The sequence below is a fragment of the Anomaloglossus baeobatrachus genome, chromosome 11, assembly GCF_048569485.1.
Source record: "Anomaloglossus baeobatrachus isolate aAnoBae1 chromosome 11, aAnoBae1.hap1, whole genome shotgun sequence".
Lineage (NCBI taxonomy): Eukaryota > Metazoa > Chordata > Amphibia > Anura > Aromobatidae > Anomaloglossus > Anomaloglossus baeobatrachus.
In genome coordinates, this window is record NC_134363.1 from 180,943,208 (window position 1) to 180,961,704 (window position 18,497).

Sequence of the window (18,497 nt, forward strand, 5' to 3'; positions counted from 1 at the left end):
GCCGAGTGCTGGACGCTTTTCCCGCAGACCAATTATCCCATGAACTCCGGCTGCACTTACCAGCTCCCCATAGTGCTTCATGCCGAACTCCAGGACCCCCGAGGCGGCCTCCGGCTGCTGGAGCTTATTGTTAATGCTGAGGGAGACAGAAGAGAAGAACATGAGCTCCCGGAGCTGGATGCGGCAGACAACACCTTATGGCACACGCTGCCCCGCGGACCCCCCGAGGAGGGAGACGGCCGGGCGCTTATGTAATGGCTAATAACACAGAACAATCCCAGCAATGTCACAGAATGTTATTTCATGGAGGCACCAACCCAAGGGTCACGCTCAGATCCCACTTAATTGGAAAAGTGGGTAAATAGCGGTTGTGTGCAGTGCCACGCTGTACGGTATTACACCATTTAAAGGGGAACGGCTGCAAAAGAACTGTGCAAGAAAAAGCTGTGGGGAGATCCGAAACACTTAAAGGGGGCGTCTTATTTAGAAAACCACTCTTCATATACCCGATGTGCGTATTTAGAGGCACTGTCCTGCTATACAGGCCACCCATTCATAAAATGGACAGGGTGCAATGCCTCATTTCCCCTGCGGGGGCACTGCAGGGAAGCTGCACACTTCAGACCTGTGCACACATAGCAGATTTGTTGCAGTTTTTTTTTTTTCTGGGCAGATGCCAGCAAAGTGAATGGGAGGCGTGAAAGTCTCCTGCACGCGTCGCTTATTTTCTTCTCTCAAGTCTTAGATTTATCACCTCGCTTTCCCCAGAGTCCTAGTGTTGTCACCTCGCTTTCCCTGATCCCTACAGTTGTCACCTCGCTTTCCCCTGATCCCTACAGTTGTCACCTCGCTTTTCCCAGAGTCCTAGTGTTGTCACCTCGCTTTCCCTGATCCCTACAGTTGTCACCTCGCTTTCCCAGAGTCCTAGTGTTGTCACCTCGCTTTCCCTGATCCCTACAGTTGTCGCCTCGCTTTCCCTGATCCCTACAGTTGTCACCTCGCTTTCCCAGAGTCCTAGTGTTGTCACCTCGCTTTCCCTGATCCCTACAGTTGTCACCCTCGCTTTCCCAGAGTCCTAGTGTTGTCACCTCGCTTTCCCTGATCCCTACAGTTGTCACCTTCGCTTTCCCTGATCCCTACAGTTGTCACCTCGCTTTCCCTGATCCCTACAGTTGTCACCTCGCTTTCCCTGATCCCTACAGTTGTCACCTCGCTTTCCCTGATCCCTACAGTTGTCACCTCTCTTCCCTGATCCCTACAGTTGTCACCTCCGCTTTCCCTGATCCCTACAGTTGTCACCTCGCTTTCCCTGATCCCTACGGTTGTCACCTCACTTTCCCCGAGACTTACATTGTCACCTCGCTTTCCCTAATCCCTATGGTTGTTATCTCGCTTTCCCTGATCCCTACGGTTGTCACCTCACTTTCCCAGAGTCCTAGTGTTGTCACCTCGCTTTCCCTGATCCCTACGGTTGTCACCTCACTTTCCCAGAGTCCTAGTGTTGTCACCTCGCTTTCCCTGATCCCTACAGTTGTCACCTCGCTTTCCCTGATCCCTACAGTTGTCACCTCGCTTTCCCTGATCCCTACAGTGGTCACCTCGCTTTCCCTGATCCCTACAGTGGTCACCTCGCTTTCCCTGATCCCTACGGTTGTCACCTCGCTTTCCCTGATCCCTACAGTTGTCACCTCGCTTTCCCTGATCCCTAGTGTTGTCACCTCGCTTTCCCTGATCCCTACAGTTGTCACCTCGCTTTCCCTGATCCCTACGGTTGTCACCTCGCTTTCCCTGATCCCTACAGTTGTCACCTCGCTTTCCCTGATCCCTACAGTTGTCACCTCGCTTTCCCTGATCCCTAGTGTTGTCACCTCGCTTTCCCTGATCCCTACAGTTGTCACCTCGCTTTCCCTGATCCCTACAGTTGTCACCTCGCTTTCCCTGATCCCTACGGTTGTCACCTCGCTTTCCCTGATCCCTACAGTTGTCACCTCGCTTTCCCTGATCCCTACAGTTGTCACCTCGCTTTCCTGATCCCTACAGTTGTCACCTCGCTTTCCCCTGATCCCTACGGTTGTCACCTCGCTTTCCCTGATCCCTACGGTTGTCACCTCGCTTTCCCTGATCCCTACGGTTGTCACCTCGCTTTCCCTGATCCCTACGGTTGTCACCTCGCTTTCCCTGATCCCTATGGTTGTCACCTCACTTTCCCTAATCCCTAAATTATCACCTCGCTTTCCCCTGATCCCTACAGTGGTCACCTCGCTTTCCCCGAGACTTACATTGTCACCTCGCTTTCCCTAATCCCTATGGTTGTTATCTCGCTTTCCCCTGATCCCTACGGTTGTCACCTCGCTTTGAGTTTATGAGGAATTGATACCCCTCATCATAAAGTGATCCCTCTCTTCTATACATCTAGTAACCCCTAATTTTGCCCGGGTTCAGGCTGGATCTCCAGGACTCTAATCCCCTCCAGCTCTGGTTCTCTGCGGTTCAGGAGCTGCCCGGGTTCAGGCTGGATCTCCAGGACTCTGATCCCCTCCAGCTCTGGTTCTCTGCGGTTCAGGAGCTGCCCGGGTTCAGGCTGGATCTCCAGGACTCTGATCCCCTCCAGCTCTGGTTCTCTGCGGTTCAGGAGCTGCCCGGGTTCAGCCTGGATCTTCAGGCCTCTCGGATCCCCTCCAGCTCTGGTTCTCTGCGGTTCAGGAGCTGCCCGGGTTCAGGCTGGATTTCCAGGCCTCTCGGATCCCCTCCAGCTCTGGTTCTCTGCGGTTCAGGAGCTGCCCGGGTTCAGTCTGGATCTTCAGGCCTCTCGGATCCCCTCCAGCTCTGGTTCTCTGCGGTTCAGGAGCTGCCCGGGTTCAGCCTGGATCTTCAGGCCTCTCGGATCCCCTCCAGCTCTGGTTCTCTGCGGTTCAGGAGCTGCCCGGGTTCAGGCTGGATTTCCAGGCCTCTCGGATCCCCTCCAGTTCTGGATCTCCAGGACTCTCGGATCCCCTCCAGCGCTGGTTCTCTGCGGTTCAGGAGCTGCCCGGGTTCAGGCTGGATTTCCAGGCCTCTCGGATCCCCTCCAGCTCTGGTTCTCTGCGGTTCAGGAGCTGCCCGGGTTCAGGCTGGATTTCCAGGCCTCTCGGATCCCCTCCAGCTCTGGTTCTCTGCGGTTCAGAAGCTGCCCAGGTTCAGGCTGGATCTTCAGGCCTCTCGGATCCCCCTCCAGCTCTGGTTCTCTGCGGTTCAGGAGCTGCCCGGGTTCAGGCTGGATTTCCAGGCCTCTCGGATCCCCTCCAGCTCTGGTTCTCTGCGGTTCAGAAGCTGCCCAGGTTCAGGCTGGATCTTCAGGCCTCTCGGATCCCCTCTAGCTCTGGTTCTCTGCGGTTCAGGAGCTGCCCGGGTTCAGGCTGGATCTTCAGGCCTCTCGGATCTCCTCCAGCTCTGGTTCTCTGCGGTTCAGGAGCTGCCCGGGTTCAGGCTGGATCTTCAGGCCTCTCAGATCTCCTCCAGCTCTGGTTCTCTGCGGTTCAGGAGCTGCCCGGGTTCAGGCTGGATCTCCAGGACTCTCGGATCCCCTCCAGCTCTGGTTCTCTGTGGTTCAGGAGCCCGGGGTTATGTTTATTTACAGAGTAAGAGGAGAGACTTCCTGCTCTGGAGAGGAGGCCTGACAGCTCGTCTCACATCTGCCGGCCAGACGTGTGCCCCGCGCTCTGTGCGGTGGGCAGGCAGCCGCGGCTGACCTGCTTCTTGTCAGTTCCGCCATACTCTGGGCCCACAATAGGAGGCTTGTGCGATAACAGCTGAAGCCGGGGGCCCATGACCTGGACATGAAAGTGAGAAACCTACAAGGGGAGCGCGGCGGCCTCCTCTAATCTCCTCCACATGGAAACATTAAATACCCGGAGCAGCGAGCGTCCATGACACGTCTATAAGGGGCTACCACGGCTTACTGTGAGGATCGGGCGGCGTGAGAATGGAGGAGCGGCGTGCGGTGAGAATGGAGGAGCGGCGTGCGGTGAGAACGGAGGAGCGGGCGTGCGGTGAGAACGGAGGAGCGGCGTGCGGTGAGAACGGAGGAGCGGCGTGCGGTGAGAACGGAGGAGCGGCGTGCGGTGAGAACGGAGGAGCGGCGTGCGGTGAGAACGGAGGAGCGGCGTGCGGTGAGAAACGGAGGAGCGGCGTGCGGTGAGAACGGAGGAGCGGCGTGCGGTGAGAACGGAGGAGCGGCGTGCGGTGAGAACGGAGGAGCGGCGTGCGGTGAGAACGGAGGAGCGGCGTGCGGTGAGAACGGAGGAGCGGCGTGCGGTGAGAACGGAGGAGCGGCGTGCGGTGAGAACGGAGGAGCGGCGTGCGGTGAGAACGGAGGAGCGGCGTGCGGTGAGAACGGAGGAGCGGCGTGCGGTGAGAACGGAGGAGCGGCGTGCGGTGAGAACGGAGGAGCGGCGTGCGGTGAGAACGGAGGAGCGGCGTGCGGTGAGAATGGAGGAGCGGCGTGGCGAGGAGTCCGCGGAGACCGGGGTGTACACGACTGACAATACCACTTCCCTGCCACTGCTCAGACCCGGGACCACGGTGCCACCAAACCCCATGAATCCCAGCCACATACACGGATCTCTGTGTGTGGGAAGGAGCATAAAATACTTCATAAAGCGTATCTGTCACCCAGATCTCTTACACCTGAGGGGGCCGATGCACTTACTGCGAGGGGGCCGATGCACTTACTGCGAGGGGGCCGATGCACTTACTGCGAGGGGGCCGATGCACTTACTGCGAGGGGGCCGATGCACTTACTGCGAGGGGGCCGATGCACTTACTGCGAGGGGGCCGATGCACTTACTGCGAGGGGGCCGATGCACTTACTGCGAGGGGGCCGATGCACTTACTGCGAGGGGGCCGATGCACTTACTGCGAGGGGGCCGATGCACTTACTGCGAGGGGGCCGATGCACTTACTGCGAGGGGGCCGATGCACTTACTGCGAGGGGGCCGATGCACTTACTGCGAGGGGGCCGATGCACTTACTGCGAGGGGGCCGATGCACTTACTGCGAGGGGGCCGATGCACTTACTGCGAGGGGGCCGATGCACTTACTGCGAGGGGGCCGATGCACTTACTGCGAGGGGGCCGATGCACTTACTGCGGGGAGGCCGATGCACTTACTACGGGGAGGCCGATGCACTTACTACGGGGAGGCCGATGCACTTACTACGGGGAGGCCGATGCACTTACTACGGGGAGGCCGATGCACTTACTACGGGGAGGCTGATGCACTTACTACGGGGAGGCCGATGCACTTACTACGGGGAGGCCGATGCACTTACTACGGGGAGGCCGATGCACTTACTATGAGGAGGCTGATGTACTTACTATGAAACTGCATGTCAGAATGGTTTTATAATCCATTATAGAAGTTTCACTTCAATCCTCAGTCCCCTGAGAGCTCCTCAGTGTTCCTCCTCCCTGCTGCTGCTCGATCTCTGCCTGCCTGCTGCTGAATCTCTGCCCTCCCAGCTGACTGACAGCTCCTCACAGTCCCTCCTACCCGCTGCCAAATCCCTGACCACAGAGCCCGAGTGACAACCCCTCAGTGTCTCCCCTCCCTGCGGAAACCTCACACTGCTCCATACAAGCCGCAGCTGTCAGTGAGACTGAATACACTTGGACTTTCTCACTTTTCAGGTAGCGTTCTACAGATCTATAAATTGCGGAAGTAAAGCAAAAACATAAGCAAGACAACAGTACCATCCAGCGCTCCGAAAAAAAAATAGAAAAGTGTAAAAATGAGAAAAAAACAAAATAAAAAAAGGGACGTAAAATCACTGGGGATTTATTTTAGAGGCCGGATTCCAGGGATTTCTGTGATCGGAGGAATGATCCGGAGCCGCAGACGTCGGCGGTGGTCACAGGTCGTTATATAATGGGAGCATTTACTGCTAATTACTTCCTGCGTCATTTCCAGGACGGGATTATTTCTCCATCCCGGGATGCCAGCCGCTCGATGACGAGGTGACTAATCAGGGAGCGATGCCCGAGGCACAAAAACAATGTCCCCAAATGTTCCGCACAGCTTCATCATCACATCCGGGAAACTGCGAGCCTTAATATCATACTTATGGTAAGAGCTCTGCTTGCTGTGGGGTTCAAAGGGGATAAATACTCCCCACCCTACCAACCCTGCGCTCCCATATGGAGACAGGAAGGGAAACCAGGGCAGCGGAGGCAAGGAGAGACCCGGGGGGAGATTAAGAGGCAAGGAGAGACCCGGGGTGCGGGGGGGGATGAAGAGGCAAGGAGAGACCCGGGGTGCGGGGGGGGGGTTGGATGAAGAGGCAAGGAGAGACCCGGGGTGCGGGGGGGGGGGATGAAGAGGCAAGGAGAGACCCGGGGTGCGGGGGGGGGGGGGGGGATGAAGAGGCAAGGAGAGACCCGGGCTGCGGGGGGGGGGGGATGAAGAGGCAAGAAGAGACCCGGGGGTGGGGTGGGGGGATGAAGAGGCAAGGAGAGACCCGGGGGTGGGGGGGGGGATGAAGAGGCAAGGAGAGACCCGGGGGTGGGGGGGGGGGGGGATGAAGAGGCAAGGAGAGACCCGGGGGTGGGGGGGGGGATGAAGAGGCAAGGAGAGACCCGGGGGTGGGGGGGGGGGGGATGAAGAGGCAAGGAGAGACCCGGGGGTGGGGGGAGGCATGAAGAGGCAAGGAGAGACCCAGGGGTGGGGGGATGAAGAGGCAAGGAGAGACCCGGGGGTGGGGGATGAAGAGGCAAGGAGAGACCCGGGGGTGGAGGGAGGCATGAAGAGGCTAGGGGAGACCCAGGGCGGGATGGAGTGGCAAGGAGAGACCCTGGGGGAAGGGGGGGATGAAGAGGCATGGAGAGACCCGGGGTGGGATGAAGTGGCAAGGAGAGACCCTGGGGGAAGGGGGGGATGAAGAGGCATGGAGAGACCCGGGATGGGATGAAGCGGCAAGGAGAGATACGAGTGGGGGGGGGGATGAAGAGGCAAGGAGGGACCCAGGGGGGGATGAAAAGGCAACGGGAGATCGGGGGGGGGGGGGCACCGGCGAGGGTCGGCTGGGGAAGCATTATGAATCCTTTTTTTTGCCTGTCTTTAGTGGCTGGACAACCCCCATGTACAGACTGGACACTTCTCACAGCTGAGGATTTGCTACAATTGCATCTAGTTTAGGCAATCCTAAACGAGACGTTATACAGGCATCTAATGAAACCAATGCCTTGATTAGTCACTATTTTTTCACTAGATTGCTGTCAGTGAATGGAAACACATTCAATTCACAGGTAGTAAGCCTGAGCACTGCTAGTTCTGCGCTCGGCTGGGGATTTGGTACGGTTGCCGCAGCCTTGGCAATGCTCTGTGAGCCGTTACAGACTGGCTACAACTGAAACAAACCCTCAGCTGTGAGAAGCGTCAAAGCAAGCACAGATCTTGTAATTGGTGAGGAATGGCTGCTCAGTAAGCGGCAGAAACTTTCCGCTGTTTGGTGACTGTTTTGGGAGGCCGGGCTCCGAGCTCTTCCTACTGGGACATAAGAATTTACTGTCGCTGTTTTAATACTTGGCGGATAACAGAGAACGGAAGCGTCTGCCACCTTCACTTCCAGGATTCAGATGTGCTCCGTACACCCCCTCTCCAGCATTCCTAGGAGATGAGGGACAGTTCCTCGCAGGGGCAGGGGGCGAGCTCTGGGGACCAGTATTCTGCAGGGCAGGGGGCGAGCTCTGGGGACCAGTATTCTGCAGGGCAGGGGGCGAGCTCTGGGGACCAGTATTCTGCAGGGCAGGGGGCGAGCTCTGGGGACCGGTATTCTGCAGGGCAGGGGGCGAGCTCTGGGGACCAGTATTCTGCAGGGCAGGAGCCGAGCTCTGGGAACCAGTATTCTGCAGGGCAGGGGGCCGAGCTCTGGGAACCAGTATTGCTCTGGGGACCAGTATTCTGCAGGGCGGGGGGCCGAGCTCTGGGGACCAGTATTCTGCAGGGCGGGGGGCCGAGCTCTGGGGACCAGTATTCTGCAGGGCGGGGGGCCGAGCTCTGGGGACCAGTATTCTGCAGGGCGGGGGTCCGAGCTCTGGGGACCAGTATTCTGCAGGGCGGGGGGCGAGCTCTGGGGACCAGTATTCTGCAGGGCGGGGGGTCCGAGCTCTGGGGACCAGTATTCTGCAGGGCGGGGGTCCGAGCTCTGGGGACCAGTATTCTGCAGGGCGGGGGGTGAGCTCTGGGGACCAGTATTCTGCAGGGCGGGGGGTGAGCTCTGGGGACCAGTATTCTGCAGGGCGGGGCGGCCGAGCTCTGGGGACCAGTATTCTGCAGGGCGGGGCGGCCGAGCTCTGGGGACCAGTATTCTGCAGGGCAGGGGGTGAGCTCTGGGGACCAGTATTCTGCAGGGCAGGGGGCGAGCTCTGGGGACCAGTATTCTGCAGGGCAGGGGGCGAGCTCTGGCGACCAGTATTCTGCAGGGCAGGGGGCGAGCTCTGGCGACCAGTATTCTGCAGGGCAGGGGGCGAGCTCTGGCGACCAGTATTCCGCAGGGCAGGGGGCGAGCTCTGGCGACCAGTATTCCGCAGGGAAGGGGGCGAGCTCTGGCGACCAGTATTCTGCAGGACAGGGGGCGAGCTCTGGGGACCAGTATTCTGCAGAGCAGGGGTGAGCTCTGGGGACCAGTATTCTGCAGGGCAGGGGGCGAGCTCTGGAGCTCTGGGGACCAGTATTCCGCAGGGCAGGGGACGAGCTCTGGGGACCAGTATTCTGCAGGGCAGGGGTGAGCTTTGGGGACCAGTATTCCGCAGGGCAGGGGGGTGAGCTCGGAGGACCAGTATTCTGCAGGGTGGGGGGCGCTCGGGTCCCACTTGTGACGGAGAGGAGGTCGTCTGTCCTTGTGGAAAGCCCGTGTTACAGCAGATGCAGGAAAGGAATGGAGGGACACTGGTATTGGAGAAGGTGGGAGACCCCCAAGGTCTCTGAGCGCCGGCATCAAAGGCTTGTGATGAGTGTAAGCGACTGCTGCCTGTAAAGGGTTAATGCTTACTACTTCTGGGGGTAAAGTGACACTACTGGGAAAGCTAACCCCACCCCTGGCTCTTCCTTTTTTTTGGGCTGGGGTGTGCAGCCTGGCACCTGGTGCGGAGGAGGAGAGGAGCCGGGGTGGGAGGGCGCAGGGAAGGCTCCTCCAGATAGGATTATTTAAGATGCTGCAGAATCTTCCCGCAGCAGATCAGCACCGACGAGGAGGAAAGCCAAGAAGTCACCTTCCCCAGCCCCGTCACCATGAACACCCCCTGCCTCATCGCCTGCTTCCTCCTTACTCTGGCCGCCCCTGCATCCTGGGCTCAGAAGGTCATCAAGAAGAAGCCCCCCGGCCCCAACGGGCTCCAGAAGATGCCCGGCTGCTGCGAAGAGGTGAAGGACCTGAAGGTCCAGATCGCCAACCTGAGCAGCCTGCTGGAGGAGCTGACCCGGAAGCAGGAGACGGACTGGGTGAACGTGGTGATGCAGGTGATGAAGCTGGAGAGCAGCCACAAGCAGGTGGAGAACCGGGTGACCGACGCCGAGGAGAAGTACTCCGAGATCAACAACCGGGTGGAGATCATGCAATCCCGGGAGCAGGCGGCCCAGACGCAGACCCAAACCACCGCAGGTAAGCCCCCCCCACTATATCCGATACTCTATCAGTGGTTGCTTAGTAATCGGCATCAACAGCGGCACAAACAGACGCACTCCCAGTAATGAGGATCCAGCAGAGACTTGCTTTCGTTCCCAGGCCTCGCCAGTAACCCTGCGTGCACGGCGCCCCCCTCCACCCACCAAAACCAGCACTCAGATTAGTGTCACAAATCTGTAAAACAAATCTCACCCCCTCCCGGGGGAGCTGACAATCAGTGGTGGGCGGAGGGGGAAGGCGGCGCTGGCAATTATGCTCCAAATCACACATTTCACAGGTGTCAGGGGCAGATGTTGACAGGCAGGAGCCCCATAAATCTCCCTGGAGAGTGCAGATAGCCGGGGCCGGCTACAGGTGGTCCGCGCAGACACGCCTCCAACGCTTTATTTTTTTATTGCCGCTTCTAAGAAATGTGACTGATTTACAGCGCGCGGGAGTGGGGGGGTAAAGGAGGAATTTGGACGTTCTCACCGGTGAGACTTGTGTTTCCGCAGACGCCATTTACGACTGCTCCACCCTGTATGAGAAGAACTACAAGATATCGGGGGTCTACAAGATGCCGGCCAACAGCTTCCTGGGCAGCCCGGAGATGGAGGTGAGAAACGGCCGACGCTCGGCGCAGAGCCATCGCGGACCCCAAATCCTCACTGACCTCCTGTTGTTTGTTTGCCGTCAGGTCTACTGTGACATGGAGACGCAGGGGGGAGGATGGACCCTCATCCAGAGGCGCAAAGTGGGGCTCAGCTCCTTCAACAGGGACTGGAAGCAGTACAGGGAGGGGTTCGGGAACATCCGGGGAGACTTCTGGCTGGGAAACGAGAACCTCTACCGAATGACGCGCCGGCCCACCGTCCTCAGAGTGGAGCTGGAGGTGAGGACTCAAACGGGGGGTATAAAGAGCCGACACCCCGACTATATACAGCCCCCATCATTCACAATACCACCGCCTGCTGTCAGGAAATAGAAACCTCCCACAGGCTGCACAGACACAACACTGCTCACTGCTGAGGGTCTGCTACAATGTATCCAGACTGAGCAAGACTGTGTGCTGCATACAATCTACACACAGCGATACATTGTAACAAATCATCCACAGATCAATAGTGACAGCGAGAGCACACCGCTGCAACTGTAACAAACACTCAGCTGTGACACAGGTACATAAGATTGGATGTAACCATCAGCAGAATAGTGAGCGCAGCTCTGGAGCATAATACAGGAGGTAACTCAGGATCAGTAATGTATGTACACAGTGACTGCACCAGCAGAATAGTGAGTGCAGCTCTGGAGTATAATACATGATGTGACCCAGGATCAGTAATGTAATGTATGTACACAGTGACTGCACCAGCAGAATAGTGAGTGCAGATCTGGAGTATAATACAGGATTAGTAATATAACACTGGGGAACGCACTTTTTTAGGAGTTAGGTCAGACAACTGTTCTTAATTAATTTTCGGATGCTGAATCCAGAAATGATCTCAGTTTTTCTCTATCACGTCAAGTTTTTGAACTACAGGATTTTTGTCTTCTCAAAAATATGTAAACTACTGTACCTAAAAAGTGGGTTTTTTTTATATTGATAATTATGACGTATTGGGAGCTGCACACACCTCTCACCGCACTGTCTCAGTTGTGACTACTCTTACAAGTTGCCACGTAGCTCTATATGAGTCGAATTGTACTCAGATAACAAGTCTTATTACAGAAATTAGTGCAATTGTGCTTCTATGGCAGGTAAGTTGAGGAGGACAAACTTGACGTGATAGAAAAAAACTGACTACATTTTTGGAATCAGCATGCCAATTTTAGTATAAATCAGCTCAAAAACCTAACTCAACAGAAATTTTTTTTCAAATTGTTCCCCAGTGTAATGTATGTACACAGTGAGTGCAGCTCTGGAGTATAATCAAAGATCAGTAATGTAATGTATGTACACAGTGAGTGCAGCTCTGCAGTATAATACAAGATCAGTAATGTAATGTATGTACACAGTGACTGCACCAGCAGAATAGTGAGTGCAGCTCTGGAGTATAATACAAGATCAGTAATGTAACGTATGTACACAGTGACTGCACCAGCAGAATAGTGAGTGCAGCTCTGGAGTATAATACAGGAGGTAACTCAGGATCAGTAATGTACTGTATGTACACAGTGACTGCACCAGCAGAATAGTGAGTGCAGCTCTGGAGTATAATACAGGAGGTAACTCAGGATCAGTAATGTAATGTATGTACACAGTGACTGCACCAGCAGAATAGTGAGCGCAGCTCTGGAGTATAATACAGGAGGTAACTCAGGATCAGTAATGTACTGTATGTACACAGTGACTGCACCAGCAGATTAGTGAGTGCAGCTCTGGAGTATAATACAAGATCAGTAATGTAACGTATGTACACAGTGACTGCAGCAGCAGAATAGTGAGCACAGCTCTGGAGTATAATACAGGAGGTAACTCAGGATCAGTAATGTACTGTATGTACACAGTGACTGCACCAGCAGAATAGTGAGTGCAGATCTGGAGTATAATACAGGAGGTAACTCAGGATCAGTAATGTAACGTATGTACACAGTGACTGCACCAGCAGAATAGTGAGTGCAGCTCTGGAGTATAATACAGGAGGTAACTCAGGATCAGTAATGTAACGTATGTACACAGTGACTGCACCAGCAGAATAGTGAGTGCAGCTCTGGAGTATAATACAGGAGGTAACTCAGGATCAGTAATGTAACGTATGTACACAGTGACTGCACCAGCAGAATAGTGAGTGCAGCTCTGGAGTATAATACAGGATCAGTAATGTATGTAGACAGTGACTGCAGCAGCAGAATAGTGAGCACAGCTCTGGAGTATAATACAGGAGGTAACTCAGGATCAGTAATGTACTGTATGTACACAGTGACTGCACCAGCAGAATAGTGAGTGTAGCTCTGGAGTATAATACAGGATCAGTAACGTGATGTATGTACATAGTGAGTGCAGCTCTGGAGTATAATACAGGATCAGTAATGTGATGTGCACAGAATGTAACCTTTCCCCCATCATTACCTCTAGGATTGGGAGGGACACGTCCGATATGCGGAATATGCCCAGTTCTCTGTTGATAATGAGCAGAACAGTTACCGCCTCTTCCTGGGTAACTACAGCGGGAACGCGGGCAGAGACTCTCTGCGCTACCACAACAACACGGCCTTCAGCACCAAGGACAAGGACAACGACAAGTGCCTGGACGACTGCGCCGGGCTGCGCAAAGGTAACTGACTCCCCGCCCCTGCGCCCCGTGCTGCCTGAGCGCAGCGCGCACCACATGTAACATTATGCTGTGTTTCCCACAGGCGGCTACTGGTACAACTGCTGCACGGACTCCAACCTGAACGGCATCTTCTACCGCAACGGCGACCACAGCAAGCACTCGGACGGCATCAGCTGGTACGGCTGGCACGGGTCCACCTACTCTCTGAAGAGGGTGGAGATGAAGATCCGTGCCCAGGACTTCCAGCCATGAAGCCGCCGTCACCACTGAGCAGCCGTAGACCGCACCGCGAGCGGCGCCCTCGCCTGGCGCAATGACTTCATACCTTTTCTTGTAGCCCTCCTGCTCTGTGTATAAAAGCGTCTATATGGGAAGGCAGTGACGGGCTGAATCATGGGGGCAGCGGCGAAGAAGCCGACCATCGCCGGCCCAATCAGCCCCGGGGTCCACGAACGGCCTCACCTGACACTAAGACCCCTTCCTAATACAGGAGCCCCCGCTAAGAGATGTATTATACACCAGGACGACCACTATCGGAGCGGACGATCCCACCGACACCCCCATCAGAGACTCTGTACATAGCCCACCCCCGCCATGTGATTGTGTCACTTACTGTAAGGTCTATTTTTTATTTGCTTTATAAAACTGGAAATAATAATTATACTGATGGCCTAAAAGACAGAAATAAAGGATTTTTGTAAAAAAAAAGAAATATATATTCAATGACCTATTGTGTCAGTGTTATGTAAGGCGAGACCCCCAACGTATGAGACGAGAGCGACCGATAATGGAAGAGGCGACAATAAAATGCAAAAATCAGTGTGATAATCTACGAAGGGCAGCACAGTGGCTCAGTGGCTAGCACTGCAGTCTTGGGGTGGCTCAGTGGCTAGCACTGCAGTCTTGGGGTGGCTCAGTGGCTAGCACTGCAGTCTTGGGGTGGCTCAGTGGCTAGCACTGCAGTCTTGGGGTGGCTCAGTGGCTAGCACTGCAGTCTTGGGGTGGCTAGCACTGCAGTCTTGGGGTGGCTAGCACTGCAGTCTTGGGGTGGCTCAGTGGCTAGCACTGCAGTCTTGGGGTGGCTCAGTGGCTAGCACTGCAGTCTTGGGGTGGCTCAGTGGCTAGCACTGCAGTCTTGGGGTGGCTCAGTGGCTAGCACTGCAGTCTTGGGGTGGCTCAGTGGCTAGCACTGCAGTCTTGGGGTGGCTCAGTGGCTAGCACTGCAGTCTTGGGGTGGCTCAGTGGCTAGCACTGCAGTCTTGGGGTGGCTCAGTGGCTAGCACTGCAGTCTTGGGGTGGCTCAGTGGCTAGCACTGCAGTCTTGGGGTGGCTCAGTGGCTAGCACTGCAGTCTTGGGGTGGCTCAGTGGCTAGCACTGCAGTCTTGGGGTGGCTCAGTGGCTAGCACTGCAGTCTTGGGGTGGCTCAGTGGCTAGCACTGCAGTCTTGGGGTGGCTCAGTGGCTAGCACTGCAGTCTTGGGGTGGCTCAGTGGCTAGCACTGCAGTCTTGGGGTGGCTCAGTGGCTAGCACTGCAGTCTTGGGGTGGCTCAGTGGCTAGCACTGCAGTCTTGGGGTGGCTCAGTGGCTAGCACTGCAGTCTTGGGGTGGCTCAGTGGCTAGCACTGCAGTCTTGGGGTGGCTCAGTGGCTAGCACTGCAGTCTTGGGGTGGCTCAGTGGCTAGCACTGCAGTCTTGGGGTGGCTCAGTGGCTAGCACTGCAGTCTTGGGGTGGCTCAGTGGCTAGCACTGCAGTCTTGGGGGTGGCTCAGTGGCTAGCACTGCAGGCTTGGGGTGGCTCAGTGGCTAGCACTGCAGGCTTGGGGTGGCTCAGTGGCTAGCACTGCAGGCTTGGGGTGGCTCAGTGGCTAGCACTGCAGGCTTGGGGTGGCTCAGTGGCTAGCACTGCAGGCTTGGGGTGGCTCGCACTGCAGGCTTGGGGTGGGGGTGACTCAGTGGCTAGCACTGCAGGCTTGGGGTGGCTCAGTTGCTAGCACTTCAGGCTTGGGGTGGCTCAGTGGCTAGCACTGCTGGCTTGGGGTGGCTCAGTGGCTAGCTGTGGCTAGCAAGGAGTTTGTATGTTCTCCCCGTGTTTGCGTGGGTTTCCTCCAGGGTCTCTGGTTTCCCCCCACACTACAAAGACATACAGACAGGGAATCTAGATTGTGAGCCCGAATGGGGACAGTGTTCCTGATGTATGTAAAGCGCTGTGGAATCAATAGCGTTATATATAAATATAATAAACCTGCAGATTATAGGAAACCCCCCCACAAGGGATAAGGCGTCCCCCCCGTGCAGTTATCAGGGGTCACATCACGTCACCACAGGTCCTCAAATCCAAAGACCGGATCTACCTGGGTATATGGAGGTGATAGAGCCTCGGAGCCGGAGCCGCTGGTGCGGACCACATCCACTTATTGCACATCACATAATATATTGCATTACTCCCCCAAAAGCGGCTTCACTTGTAGATTGATGATTGGCCCCATTTCAGAAAGGGGTGGTCATAAGGGCACGTCCCCTTAAAGAAAATAGGCGACAGCTAATGACTGGATCAGACCCGGATCCCAGAGAAAACAGAATGTGACAGCAAATGGTCCTTAAAGGGTTTGCACAAAGAAATCCAGCTGCCACCCATGTATAGGGCACATGATAACCTGCTGGGACCCGCATGGATCCCGAGAGTGGAGCTCTGCAGAGCACTGTACCCCAAAATCTCCGGCCGTCACAAAGACACTGAACGGAGCGGAGGTGACCTGTGCGACCCCAGCGATCCGCACGTGATCACCTTTCCTATATGCAGGGGACAATGGGATTGTAACAAGAAATCCATAGGGCTGAAGTCACAGATGCAGGAGCGCATGGGCCCGGCAGGAGCCTCCTACACCTCTCCCTTCCTTTTGGGCTCCAGATCTGCATGTGTGAGTCCCTGAAGGGAGTGTGGTGCTGCAGGCGGCCAGCTGTCCTCTGCATGGAGGAAAGATGCTACTGAAGAGGTGAGAGGTCAAATGTCAATGACCACACACGAGGACCGGCGCTACGAGGACCGGCGCTACAAGGACGCGCGCTATATGGACGGGCGCTACAAAGACGCACGCTATATGGACGGGCGCTACAAGGCCGGGTGCTACAAAGACGGGCGCTACAAGGACGGGCGCTACAAGGACGGGCGCTACAAGGACGGGCGCTACAAGGACGCACGCTATATGGACGGGCGCTACAAGGCCGGGTGCTACAAAGACGGGCGCTACAAGGACGGGCGCTACAAGGACGGGCGCTACAAGGACGCGCGCTATATGGACGGGCGCTACAAGGCCGGGTGCTACAAAGACGGGCGCTACAAGGACGGGCGCTACAAGGACGGGCGCTACAAGGACGGGCGCTACAAGGACGGGCGCTACAAGGACGCATGTTATATGGACGGGCGCTACAAGGACGCACGCTATATGGACGGGCGCTACAAGGACGGGCGCTACAAGGACGTACGCTATATGGACGGGCGCTACAAGGACGGGCGCTATATGGACGGGCGCTACAAGGACGGGCGCTACAAGGACGGGCGCTACAAGGACGGGCGCTACAAGGACGGGCGCTACAAGGACGGGCGCTACAAGGACGGGTGCTACAAAGACGCACGTTATATGGACGGGCGCTACAAGGACGCATGTTATATGGACGGGCGCTACAAGGACGCACGTTATATGGACGGGCGCTACAAGGACAGGCATTATGGCCGCCTTACCTGATGAGGGACTCCAGGATGGCTGGGGTCGGACCTTTCTGGAACTCCAGCTCTTTGTAATGGAGGGCTTTGGCGTAAGCGCGGCATCTGGATGCCCTTTCTCCGAGGAGCACCACTCCGTTATCATCCTGCAATGGCAGAGGGCCCTGGTGGAGACAAGGAAAGAGGTGGCGTTATTAATATAATATGGAATGTAGGCCTCGATTAAAGGGCACAGCCATAAAATGGAACTGGACGATGGAGGTGACATAACAAATCCATAAATAATATGGGGCGGTCGTTCTGCAGAGTCCTCACTAAAAGGGATGACCCATGTGACAACCCCCGGCTGGGGGAGGACTGTTGTAAAGACGGACTCTAGTCCGTGGTCGCCCTGAGGCCCCCGCACTGATTGCCGAGGGTCTTGTACCTTATCGCTGTGCTCCATGAACTCGGCCAGGTTCAGCAGGGTCTGTGTGACCTCGGCGATGTCCTGCGCCGTCAGCGCCAGCTCGATGCTGTGGACCAGCTCGTCCTGTTGGTCTTCATTCAGCTCCGACCAGCAGGACAGGAAGGCGGCGTTAACAGGTCTCTGCATCCGGAGAGAAGCAAGCGGTCAGCCACGTGCGGTCTGTAACGCTGTGACACGAGTCGGGGAGTAGAGGGACTCACCGGGCCAGAGGGTTGTACGCTTGTGCCAGGGACCAACATGAGCGGAGAGATGGAGAAGAGGAGTCCTTCAGGAGCTCCACACCCAGGCGTCGCAGCCACTCCAACCAGTCGTCTTTGGAGACTCTGCGAGTTGCTCCCCAGGCCTGAGGAGACCGAAAATATAAAAACCTTTCAGAACAAAGCCTTCTAGGGCCTGACAGTCAATATGGACATCATGGCTTCCCACATTACCTTCTGGAGGTTGGTGGTGCTCACGTGCAGCTTCTTCATGGGTCCGGTGTCTAATGGGCCACCTGCATACTCTCCTAGGTTTCCTCTAGCTGTCCGATGCTGATAAATCAATGGATCCTCTTCTTCATCAGCAAGAGTGTACCCCTGGGGGTCAAACACAAAGATTACCATATTTTTAGTTTATATAAGATGCACTTTTCCTCCCAAAAATGTGGGAGGAAAATGAGGGGTGCATCTTATAATCTGAATGTAACCTACCGGGAAGATGGGGGCCGTGCCGGCTGAAGGGGACCCGTGACGGCTGAAGGGGACCCCGTGACGGCTGAAGGGGACCCTGTGTCGGCTGAAGGGGACCCGTGCCGGCTGAAGGGGACCCGTGACGGCTGAAGGGGACCCGTGACGGCTGAAGGGGACCCGTGATGGCTGAAGGGGACCCGTGACGGCTGAAGGGGCCCTGTGTCGGCTGAAGGGGGACCCGTGACGGCTGAAGGGGCCCTGTGTCGGCTGAAGGGGACCCGTGCCGGCTGAAGGGGACCCGTGCCGGCTGAAGGGGACCTGTGTCGGCTGTCTGGAGTGGGGCGATGCCGCAGGCAGTGCAGGGGGGTGTCCCAAATGCTGAGTCCGCGGTGCGGGCTTCAAATAATGGCGCCCGGAGTCGGCGTGTGTGCAGATGGAGCTCTCGGCTTAAGAACTCATTTGCGCACATACCACCTCTGGCCTATTGATCTCCCAGCAGCGGATCTAATGAAAATGGCGCCCGGAGGTGGTGTGCGCGCAGATGAGATCTCTGCTTGTCATTAAGCAGATAGCTCAACCTGTGCACACAACGAATGCGGGCACCATTTCTTTGAAGGTGGCACCTCCAGCATTTAGCGGATGGAAGGAAAAAAAAAACGACGGGGATTTGTGCAGACGGAGGAATCGGCAGCACGTCACCACAGACACAGGAGACCTCAGAGGGTG

The 18,497-nt window shown here is 56.2% G+C and overlaps 2 protein-coding genes across 2 annotated transcripts in view; one reads left to right on the plus strand and one right to left on the minus strand.

Annotated features, from left to right (window-relative positions):
- Positions 1-18,497, minus strand: part of MTOR (mechanistic target of rapamycin kinase) — a 262,102-nt gene that overhangs the window by 114,225 nt on the left and 129,380 nt on the right. The window contains exons 27-31 of the mRNA XM_075327360.1: positions 17,535-17,678; positions 17,304-17,446; positions 17,062-17,221; positions 16,653-16,798; positions 61-136 (exon numbers count right to left, since the gene is read on the minus strand). Of these exons, the coding sequence (XP_075183475.1) occupies positions 61-136; positions 16,653-16,798; positions 17,062-17,221; positions 17,304-17,446; positions 17,535-17,678 (669 nt within the window). The remainder of the gene's footprint in view (positions 1-60; positions 137-16,652; positions 16,799-17,061; positions 17,222-17,303; positions 17,447-17,534; positions 17,679-18,497) is intronic.
- Positions 9,174-13,622, plus strand: ANGPTL7 (angiopoietin like 7). The gene is made up of 5 exons (XM_075329112.1): positions 9,174-9,634; positions 10,153-10,253; positions 10,335-10,529; positions 12,714-12,912; positions 12,995-13,622. The coding sequence occupies exons 1-5, from the start codon at positions 9,265-9,267 to the stop codon at positions 13,162-13,164; spliced, it is 1,035 nt and encodes a 344-aa protein (XP_075185227.1). The 5' UTR covers positions 9,174-9,264; the 3' UTR covers positions 13,165-13,622.

Excerpts from the sequence above, each read along its gene's own strand:
- ANGPTL7 (XM_075329112.1), top strand. The coding sequence starts at position 9,265 with ATGAACACCCCCTGCCTCATCGCCTGCTTCCTCCTTACTCTGGCCGCC. Across the intron at positions 10,254-10,334 it reads TGGGCAGCCCGGAGATGGAG|GTCTACTGTGACATGGAGAC; the intron begins GTGAGAAACGGC and ends GTTTGCCGTCAG. Across the intron at positions 12,913-12,994 it reads CTGCGCCGGGCTGCGCAAAG|GCGGCTACTGGTACAACTGC; the intron begins GTAACTGACTCC and ends TGTTTCCCACAG.